The following is an 11,490-nucleotide window of genomic DNA, read 5'->3' on the forward strand; positions in this document are numbered from 1 at the left end:
TCTTTCCCTTCACAGAATTAGCATGGTCGCCATATCGTGAAGAATTGGTACATGACTAGCCTGATAACATCTTACTGCCCTTTGTGTAGCAAACTTCTGAAAATTCAATGAAACGATGGTTTCAATCAGATGATAAACAAGTTGGTTGGTGACTCTCTGGACTAGGGTCGTCCCTTCCTCTTCAGCCTGCTTAATTTATTTATTGTCATCTTCTGCAGTTGGACAATCAGATGGAGGTATTGTGTGATGATATCAAGGGCAGCTAATTTACTTTACACCGGTGCATTTTGATTTAGTTCGTGGCACACTATGGAATGGAATATTGCTATCCAGTCTGCGAACCATCTCAGTTAGCCTAGACTGATTTTTTCTTTTATAGATTAGCCTCTTGAATAAGGATGATTTAGTGACCTAACACTGGTAGAGCTACCGTTTTTATGCATTTAGCGTCTTGTGTAGCAGCTTTACTGGATATGCTAGCTGCAAGTACTATATTAAAAATTATGTATTTTGGCAAATGCTAAACGAGCTTGTCAAACTGCTAGAAGGTTATTCTGGATATTGTCAATACTTGTGATAACTTTGAAGGAGTCTGAGTAAAAGTTATTTGTCTTCATCTTCCGCTCGCAAGATATCCAACAACATGTAGTTGCCAAGCTAGAGGAATATGGGTGCTAATTAAGCTTTGTTTCTCTGTAGCATGAAAGTGAATCTACGCCTGCTGCTTTTGCTGTGCAATTTTTGAAGATTCATTTTTGCACTCATATCTATATTATAATGTGTCGGAGATAGATGTAAGGCGTCAAGAGTAGCAACGCGAGATTCATCAATGTGGAAACCCTTAGAGAGAGAGCCGCTTGAAGAAGATGATGTGATGTAGGTGTGGATTGTTTTGGCCAAGGGTTGTAATGGTGGTTCCAGTGGCATGTTTGTTACTTGACAAGCGTTTCTCTGTTTGGTTAGAGTTGCGAGTCCAGTTGATTTTGATTTGAATGGAATATGAGTTGGGATGTGTATGCATTATAGTATATTGTTTGTTATTATGTTGTACATGTCCAAAAAAGAGAGCATATATACATAGTTGTATTTTTTTAAACGAGGCCAAGAGCTTTGCCTTCCATATTGATATTGGAAGAGCAAACACGGATTGTCCTAGGCTGAACTGAAAAATAACATGAAAAGAAACAAAAGGAAAAGAATCAGCTAGCGATATCTTCTAGTTCTTTTGCTCCAGCCATGATCCAATTCTTGCTCTCGTCCTTAATTTTTTGCATCATCACGAGAGGCATAGATAATGGAAAAAGCTAACTATCACCCGGGGGATCAAACGCTCACATCCTCCTGCTAGGACCGTGTTTACCTTGACCCCCACTTCTACTCCGGTGCTCCCCCCTTGGCAAAACATCAAAAACAATAATGGTTGGGATCTTCCAATACCCCTTCGTAAGCGGGGTCATGATCGTAAAATTTAAAAATCTGATATGTACGTACGACCCTCTAGAGATCCGTATGGCTCGCGTTATCTTGTACGATTAATTTCTGTAAGTATAGTGTACTACTACAGTGACATGCGTGTATCAAATAGGCATGACATATATAAAAGGGTCGTAGATGTCTTCGCGTACGTCACCCCCACCAATTTCCCCACCAAATCAGAAACAAAAATACCGTATGTATACATATGGGCATACATGGGCTGAATATGGATCAGCGGGTCTAAGGTTGGAAAACTTTAAAAAAATATAACCTCTCAACTTGTGGTAGGGGGAGCACCGGAGTAGGACTCCTTGACCCCACGCGCGCACCGCCGATGCTACCATAGGCCGGCGATCCCTCTCTCTACTTCTCTCCGGTGATCCCTTTCTCTACTTCTCTCCGGTGAGCGCGGGAATACGCTAACTCTCTTATCTCCGGCTAGAGCGGCAACAGAGCGGGGGGTAGTTTGCGGTGGTGGACACGGCCGACCCACAGGACTAGCCTTGGGCCGAGGCGCAAACGGCCAGATATTCTGGTTATTGTCAGCCTCAGGCCGGGCGCGGACGGCCGGGCCGGCGACCATATCGATGTCCGCCTCCGGGGATGATGCTACAGGCCGGGCTGGCGATTCCCTGAGACACGCGCCACCGCTGGCTCCCTCGGACGCGCACCGCTGGTCCCCTCGCTGGTGCTAGCATGTGAGAGCAAGAGGTGGCATTGCTCATGCGGCGCTACTAGATGGATTGTTCCTGCTACTAGATAGAAGGTAAGTAGCAGTTTTTCTCTTCTCTTGATTCTGATCTGTGAAACTAATGTAGCAAATTTCTCATTTCTATGATGCAATTTGTTCTTCACGAGGTGTCAATCCTTAAAATGTTTTGTATGCAAATCCATGTAACAAATGTAGCAGGAATTTTGAGGCTTTCAATCTGAACGTGGAATGTGACACGGACATGCTACAAGGCTTGACCGGCGATTCTACCAGCGCCCCACCGCTGATGCTACCATCGGCCGGTGAAGATGCTACAAGCGCCCACCGCAGATGCTACCATTGGCAGCGAAAAGTGCTACAAGCACCCACCACCAATGCTACCATGCATAGGCCGGCGAAGGTGCTACAAGCGCACAAGATGCTACAAGTGCCGACCACCAAGGCTACGAGCGATCGTCTTCGCCGGCGACATCGGCCAGCTTCCAGACGCTGGCGTCCGGCTTCTCCGGCGGCGACTGCTTCTCCAGCGACGACGACTTCTTCTAGCGACGGCGTCCGGCTTCTCGACTCCCTCTCAGGCTGCGGCGGCTGGCTTCTCCGGCGATGGGCAGGGTTCCCGGGACTGCTTGTGTGTTTTGAACATTTCAACGATGCAAGAGTGGGAATATTCTCACGTGTGTGTGCGCGCGAGAGACCCGAATGGAATGAAGTGGTTGGGGACGCAATGTCAGATGTAGGAGGTGGGGGATCGGGGCTGGGGACGCTCAGCGCTCTCTATAGATAATTTGTTGTCAAAAACTCTTGCATTTATTTCTTTCAAGATTTCCCAGTTAATTAGCGTGACAGCAGATCTTTGCAGTATCCTGATCAAGTTGATCATCTACGATGTCAAAAAAAAAGAGAAGGTAGATCGATCTACTACTAGCGAACATACACAACATGGATCATCTTGGTTGTTGTTTCAGGTCACATTACCCCCTATTTGGTGAACTACTCAACGACTAGACAGAAAGTATATGTGAGTAATGTTATTAGCTAGCTTCAGTAGGATGTGCTAGGATGCAGAAAAGAAAAAGAAAAATCTTGATGGGTGAGACTCATTGGTACCTAAAACTAGAATTTAGGAGATTGGTATCATAAAAATCTGGTATAAGAACCCCGTGGTTGTTGGATTTGGTAAATAATTCGAACCCGCGGCTCTTGGATTTGGTAAATAATTGGATAATTTGATGAGATTTAGGTGGTAATCATCAATCTATCACGATAAACAAAAATATAATATAATTAGTGCGCTAAAAAGATATGTACAACTCGTTAAATATCCTTCCTCGTAACAACCTCAAATCAGATCTAGGATATAATTAGGGCGCCCTTTGCTTAAATTAGATCGAGGATAATTAGTGCATTGTTTTTCCTCAAATTAGGTCGAGGATAATTAGTGCAATGTTTTTCCTCAAATTAGATTGAGGTAATTAGCGTGTCGTTTTCGATTTTGCACTTTTTTGCCCATTTTGCACTAGACTCTACCGTTCAATAGTAGTACTACTACTATATACATGCATGTCCCACATTAATTAACCAACTAAATGAGGCGCATGCATTGGCTGGAGGACTCGGGAAGGAAATTAAACTATGCTGAAATTACGGGGACGTTAGTTAATAGGGGGAGGACAATGGCCCGCCGCTATAATTACTCGTCTTGTGCACTGCCTTCCAACATTATATGTGTGGGGATGAAAGCCAAATAAAAATAGCAGAGAAAAAGGGCGGTAACTTGAAACTGGAGATGAAAATTTTGTACCTATGGCGCCATGACCAAATTTTGAACGAAAAACTCAACCTGTAAGCTGAGCCTATAAATAGAAGGAGGGGTTGAGCTAACGCGTGCGTCGTGTGTGACGACTTAGACTTTGACTCTTTACTCGTCGAGGAGAGGAGAGGAGAGGAGAGGCCGGCAGTCTTCGCCATTGTTTCGATTGCGCGCGGCGGCAACGTAATCTTCCGCTTGTTTCTTTTGATTCCCTTTTCAATTCACGTCTTTTTTTCTCATCCTCGTCTTCTTGTTAGATCCAGATGTGGTGGTTCGGCCCTAGTTTAGAGGGGGGCGCGCCCCACCTCTTGGCCGCGCCGCCTTGTGTTGTGGGGCCACCTTGGCCCATATTCGTCTCCTCTTCGGTGTTCTGGAAGGCTCCGTGGAAAATAAGACCGTGGGCTTTTGTTTCGTCCAATTCCGAGAATATTTCCTGTGTAAGATTTCTGAAACCAAAAACAGCAGAAAATAGGAACTGGCGCTTCGGCATCTTGTTAATAGGTTAGTGCCGGAAAATGCATCAAAATGATATAAAGTGTATGTAAAACATGTGAGTATTGTCATAAAACTAGCATGGAACATAAGAAATTATAGATACGTTTGAGACGTATCAATGGTCTTTATTTTGTCAATTGCCTAGTTGTAATTTGTTTACCCAGCATGTTATTTATATTTATGGAAAGACACCTCTAGTGAACTATGGACTCCGGTCCTTTCTTTTACACTGCAAATACTTGTTCTTTTTATTGCCAAGTCCCACGGCAACAGCTCTTTTTCTGGCATCCACACACTGTTCTCTTTATTTCACTTCAAACAAATATTTGTTTCCACACTATACGTCTAATCTTTTGTTTTCAGTAAAACCGGTGAGATTGACAACCTCACTGTAAGTTGGGGCAAAGTATTTTGGTTGTGTTGTGTGCAGGTTTCACGTTGTTGCTAACACCGGTAGTGCACCCTGCCAAAGTCAGCTAGCAATACCTTCAGAAGTGATTTCTTTCTTCTACTGGTCGATTAAACATTTGTTTCTTACTAAAGGAAAATTTACTGCTGTGCTCATCATACCTTCCTCTTGGGTTTTCCTAACTGCGTGCTTTGCACAACATCAGGAACGATTGAAACATCTTACTCTAACAAAATATAGAAAGTTAAGGTAGACTGCACACCAAGTCAATCTCACCTTTTTGCTAAATGGTCACAAGGCAAAATGCAAAAATAACCAAGTGTGCACTTGTTTCTGTATTTTGTAGATAGATGGACAAGCAAGTGAGCTTCTTTAAATCAACACATGGATATATAAACTAGTACATGCATGTACTTGTAACTCCAAATACAGTTTGCTTCTTGATACGTCCAAAACGTATCTACTTTTCCGAATACTTTTGCTGTTGTTTGTCCTCTATCTTGTGTGTTTTGAATACAACTAACTCAGACTAACGTTGTTTTCAGCAGAATTGCTCTAATGTCTTGTTTTTGTGCAGAAATGCAACTTTCGGAAAAATTCCCGGAAAATATAGAAAAACCAATATTTCACCTGAAGACTCCCGGAGCTAGAATACGAGACGAAGGGGGGCACGAGGGGCCCACACATACCCTAGGCGCGGGCTAGGCTTGGCCGCGCCTAGGGGTGGTCTAGCCGCCTCGGCCACCCCTTCGACCTCTCCTTCGCACTATAAGGATTCCCTGGACCTGAAAACCGATGGGGGGGGGGGGGGGGGGTCGACGTTTTTCCAGAAAGAGTTCCGCCGCTCCGCCACCACCAGAAACCCCAATCCCGGGACCAGCAACTTCGTTCTGGCACCCTGCTGGGACGGGGATTTGGAGGAGATCATCGCCATCGCCATCACCGACGCCTATCCATCAACCATCCATGATTCCCCCATCCATGTGTGAGTAATTCCCCGCTGTAGGCTGTAGGGGATGGTAGAAATTGGATGAGATTGGTCATGTAATAGCTATAAGATTGTTATGAGCATAGTGCCTAGTATTCGTTGTTAGTATTTTTGACATTGTTGCAACTTGCTATGCATAATGCTTGTCACTTTGGGCCCGAGTGCCATGATCTCAGATCTGAACATGTTACTGATTCATGAGAATAATTATTGTTTTTGATCATATCTGCAAGTTCTATACACATACTGTTGTCTGGAACCCGAGGCCCCAAAATGACCAAGAATTGGATAACAGAAGGGGATGGCTACGATGTGAGGATCACGTGTGTTCACGGAGTGTTAATGCTTTGCTCCGGTACTCTATTAAAATGATTACCTTAATTACCAGTAGTTTCCCTAGAGGCCCCGCTGCAACGGGCTGGTAGGACAAAAGATGTCGTGCAAGTTTCTCATTGCGAGCACGCACGACTAAATAGGAACACACGCCTATGGTTATATTATGCTAGGATGCTCTTATCATTATTATTTGCAATGCCTATGTCTTGCTATTACATGGACTCTCTCATTCGTGCAACGCCCAGTCATCCATCTCTGTGCCTACAATATTTTAATTTTGTTGTCTACTGCAATCATCGCTACTACTGTTTTTATTTCGCTACAACTGTTACTTCACTATTACCACTTCCATAAAACTGTTACTACTGATGAACTATTGCGAGCAAGTCTATTTTCAGGTGCAGGTGAATTGACAACTCACATGTTAAAGCTTATAAATATTTGTTGACTCCCCTTTTGTCGAATCAATAAATTTGGGTTTTACTTCCCTCGAAGACTGTTGCGATTCCCTATACTTATGGTTCATCAAGACTATTTTCTGGCGCCGTTGCCGGGGAGCATAGCTTTATTTACAAGCCCACTTGAAGGTGATATTGTTCGCTGCAATTTATTTATCATGGGGAAAGCTCCTGAATCGAAGTTCCCTATATTGTCATCCACTACAAGAAGAGGTACAACTCTGAACACCTCTGTTTCTCTTGATTCGCCATCTGTTATGAGTAAGCTGCTTACTCCACCACATGCTACTGCTACTTCTACTGAATATGATATTGCTCCTGATGATTTTGATGATGCTTTTACTGTGTTTGATAAGAGTGGTTCGTTAGGTCCTTTCCTAGACAGTACAATTGCTAGAGCTAAACAAATTGAAAATGCTAAAAATACTATTATACCTGTTAGTTCACCTCGAGCTAGGGCGAATCCTAGTGATGATCTTGATGAAACTTATATTGAACTTGATGATGATTTTATTGAAGAATGTCATGCTACTAGAGATGCAAGTGATATGAGAAGTCTTCTTGCAAGAAGAGCTGTTAGATATAATTTGTTTCTTGATTCTAAGTTTGCCACATCTCCCATAAATATTAGAGATAAGGATTATGATTTCTCTCTGGATTTATCTTACATATCTATTTTTGAGAAAGAACCTTTTTGTGGTACTAAAAATGAAAGTGCTATGAAACATATGAATGAACTCTCTACTCTGAGTAATTTATTCTCTGATGTTATTAAGATACGCACTTACTTTTTCACTAAATTTTTTCCTTTCTCTCTAAAAGGAGCAAATAAAATTTGGTATGATAATTTTTCTCCTGGATCTATTGATAGTCCTATTGGTTTGGTTAATGCTTTCTTTCAGAAATATTTCCCTGCTAGTGCTCAACATGCTGCTTTGCAGAAAATCTTTGACTTTGTGCAGGTAGAAGGAGAGAAATTGCCTGAATCTTGGGCAAGATTTTGTTCTTTAATTATAGCACTACCTAAACATCCGTTAGCTAAAAGTGAACTCCTTGATATATTTTATAATGGACTAACCGTTGAATCTAGGACATACCTAGATAGTTGTGCTGGTTGTGTTTTAAGATAAATAACTCGAGCTGAAGCTGAGAAATTATTGGTTAAAATAAGCAAGAATTATGATGATTGCGGCGGGGTTGAGCTCCAACTTGTACGAGACAACGTATCTGATACGGATTCCTACTTGATCTAGTCTTTACTAGGTCGGACCAAGGTGTTTGGGCTTCGTACTACAACGAAGCCTGAAGCAGACAGAGACTTCTGCTATGAACGGAATGGGCGGAGGTCCCTGGTTTTTCTGACGTACAAAGCGGAAGGGCGAGCTACGGTTTTTATCACGAAGCGGAAGGACAAGCCATCAGTTTATTTGACGTACGAAATTTTGCATTTTGCTCCAGCCTTTTAACCTACCAACACCGCCTATTCCCGTTTGATAGTAAAGAAAAGGTAAGTACGAGCCATAGCGTGCCCACTAAAACCTATTTGGTACACGCACTTTTATGTTTATAATGCAATGTTGATCGGACTCATCGAACAAAGCAAGCTCTCCGGTTTTTTCCAGCCAACATATATGGTTAGGCTATTTGCATGCAACAAAACACTCTCTTACAACTCGACTCAGCTACACGGCGTCCGTATTTGGTCACCAATAATCCTACACTTATGGACGTAATAGCCTTACGGAAACCATACGGACGAACGTGTGGCTTGTTGATTGGTTCAATTTTGATCTTTCCGTAACCGTTGTCTGTAGGTGTAGCATTGCTGATTTGGTCACTCTCTAGGCGGACAACCCGGAGCAATTTGATCGAGAATCTGCATACGTGGCATCTTGGTCTTAATTGGAACATCTCGAGCCTACTACAATGGTTCAATCAAATAGCCGCCCGTGAAGTGGACTTTTATTATCAACTTATTACATAAGAAGCAACGAACGCACACGTACAGTTTGGTTAAGCACCAATCATGCGCTTGATGTGGAGCTTTTTAGTTGCTAGTAGGTATGGTATAAAATATGCAAAAAATAGTCACAACGTTTCTTGTACACACGTCGTTTGTAGCAAGTTTGATTCAGCATATTCAGCAGAGATGCCGGCCCTTAGAGTTTTGTTGAGTACAAACATCACATTCATTGGTCAGTGGATCCGACTTTGGAACTTAGTTCTGAGTCAGAGACAGGATCATCTACTGGGAATAATCGAGCTAGCTAGTGTTGCCGGAAACTACCAATTCGACTAACACATACACAAAGGGAGCACTTGTGTATGCATCAATACGCACGTAATCACATATGCGCCAAACACAATAGGAGAATTTAATTAATTAATTATGCATGAAGCAATAATTAGGGTTTGTTCATTAATTTGTTCCCACACTTGCGTGGAGCGACGAAAGAATCAGCCACCCGGCGGCATCCACACTATATATAGTCGATCCATTGTCTCCAATTCCAAGGCAAGATCACGACTTCTCGAGCAATCACGCGAGCACGTAGAATATAGCATCAGTTGATCAGCTAGCGATATGTTTGCAACAATGGCGATCTCGTGGGCATGGTTGCTGGGCGCCGTCCCGCTCCTCTTCCTCGCCTTCTGGCACGCCGCAGATGCGTGGTACCGCGCTGCCTTCTTCTTCAAGCACGGCAAGAAGAGCCTGCCGCCGGGGCACATGGGCGTGCCTTTCCTTGGCGAGACGCTCTCACTGCTCTGGTATTTCAAGCACGCGCACCGCCCCGACGAGTTCATCGGCGCCAAGAAGAAGGCGTACGGGAAGGCGGCGGGGATGTACCGGACGCACCTGTTCGGCTCCCCCACCATCATCGCCTGCACGCCGGCGGCCAACAAGTTTGTGCTCCAGTCCCCCGAGAATTTTGGCGTGCAGTGGCCCGAGCCGGAGCTCGTCGGCCACACCTCGGTTGTCAATGTAGAAGGCGCCACACACACCAGGCTCCGTGGGTTCATCCTCGCCGCCATCAATAGCCCCAGGTCGCTCCGGACCATCTCCGCCGTTGTGCAGCCGCGGGTCGTGGCTGCGCTTGCCTCATGGGCCGATAAGGGTACCATCGTCGCCGCCACGGAGATTAAGAGAGTAAGAACTTACCATACTCTTGCTTGGTATTTGGAGTCAAATATAATTTCGTCTATTCAGACTTACGACAATCTCAATGTTACACAATTAGTGAAAATATTCTTGTATGCATGCAGGTGACCTTTGCTAACATCTGCATGATGTTCATAAGCATGGAGCCCTCGCCCCTAACGGAGAAGATTGAGGAGTGGTTCGGAAACTTGGTTGCTGGCCTCAGGTCATTTCCCTTGGATTTTCCAGGGACAACATTCCATCGCGCTCGCAAGTGCCGGCGCAAGCTCAACACGGTGTTCCGGGAGGAGCTGCAGGCTAGGAGGAACAAAGCCATGGCGACCAAGGCCGAGGATGATGATGTGATGGGTGGTTTCATGCGGATGGAGGACGAGCAGGGGAAGAAGCTAAGCGACGACGAGGTGGTGGACAACATCGTTTCTCTCGTTGTCGCTGGCTATGAGTCCACCGCCAGCGCCATCACGTGGGCAACCTACCACCTAGCAAAATCCCCCGACGCTCTCGCCAAGCTACGTGTAAGCCATCAATATATCTTCAACCAGACAATCATATGGTAATATAAAGAGATCATATCTAACTAATCTTTGCGTGATTGGCAGGAGGAGAATTTGGCGATGAGCGAAAGCAAAGGTGGTTTGTCTTTTATCACACATGACGACATCCCGAAGATGAAGTACACGGCGAAAGTGGTAGAGGAGACAATCCGCATGGCCAACATCGCGCCGATGGCACACCGCGTGGCGAAGAGGGAAGTGGAGTACAACGGGTACACCATACCGAAGGGGTGGCCAGTTCTGGTGTGGGTTAGGTCGTTGCACACCGACCCCAACAACTTCCAAGATCCCCTCACCTTCAACCCCGACAGATGGGACGTAAGTACTCCCTCCGTGTATCTAGAAACTATCTAGTAGGTAGATACATCTAAATTTAAAAAAACTGAGACACTTTTGGTAGGATGGAGGGAGTAGATTAAATATTGTTTCTCAAAATTTGTGTGCGTAGGTTCAGCATGAGTGAATCAGCTAATGATGACAAACATAAGAAATTGTTAATGAACGCCTGAATGATGCAGGAACCGGCCAAGCCAGGCACGTACCAGGTGTTCGGAGGAGGCTATAGGGTATGCGCCGGTAACATGCTCGCGAGGCTGCAGCTCACCATCATGCTTCATCACCTGTCCATCGGCTACGAGTAAGTAGGAGCTAGCTAGCACTAATTTAGATACCCAATTGCCTAATATTCAATATGCATATGTCATAAATTGTATTTACTGATATTATGTTATGTGGTTGAGAGTTTGCCCTCCATTATTTCAGATGGGAGTTGCTAAATCCTGATGCAGAGATCAGTTACCTTCCCCACCCGAAGCCAGTGGATGGCGTGGCCATGACCTTCCGTAAGCTTGCGACAAAATGATCCAACCTACATTTGCTAGCGTTGAGAAGCATATTTGTGCTTAATTATCACTACCAAATTTGGGAGTTCTGGGAGTTTTTTTGGTTGACAAATGGGAGTTTCAGTGGTTGGGAGCTTTTCCTATGGGTTCAGGTGCCCTGTTTGCACCTCTCCTTAGAAGTGCGGCAGCTATCTGTGCAAAAAAAGAAGATCCCTGAAGATGCATAGTTTCTTCCTTTTGTAGGGTCTTG

General features: G+C 44.5%; 1 protein-coding gene across 1 annotated transcript; it reads left to right on the forward strand.

Annotated features, from left to right (window-relative positions):
• Positions 1 to 9,280: 9,280 nt before the first annotated feature.
• Positions 9,281 to 11,260, forward strand: LOC124655800 (ent-kaurenoic acid oxidase-like). Its single transcript, XM_047194641.1, has 5 exons — positions 9,281 to 9,832; positions 9,949 to 10,359; positions 10,444 to 10,716; positions 10,917 to 11,035; positions 11,161 to 11,260. Exons 1-5 carry the CDS (start codon positions 9,281 to 9,283, stop codon positions 11,258 to 11,260), a joined length of 1,455 nt encoding a protein of 484 aa, XP_047050597.1.
• Positions 11,261 to 11,490: the final 230 nt, after the last annotated feature.

Source organism: Lolium rigidum, chromosome 5 (genome assembly GCF_022539505.1).
Source record: "Lolium rigidum isolate FL_2022 chromosome 5, APGP_CSIRO_Lrig_0.1, whole genome shotgun sequence".
Taxonomy (NCBI): domain Eukaryota; kingdom Viridiplantae; phylum Streptophyta; class Magnoliopsida; order Poales; family Poaceae; genus Lolium; species Lolium rigidum.

Coding starts and splice junctions, on each gene's coding strand:
- LOC124655800 (XM_047194641.1), top strand. CDS start 9,281: ATGGCGATCTCGTGGGCATGGTTGCTGGGCGCCGTCCCGCTCCTCTTC. Junction 10,360..10,443: donor ACGCTCTCGCCAAGCTACGT/GTAAGCCATCAA, acceptor CGTGATTGGCAG/GAGGAGAATTTGGCGATGAG. Junction 11,036..11,160: donor CACCTGTCCATCGGCTACGA/GTAAGTAGGAGC, acceptor CCATTATTTCAG/ATGGGAGTTGCTAAATCCTG.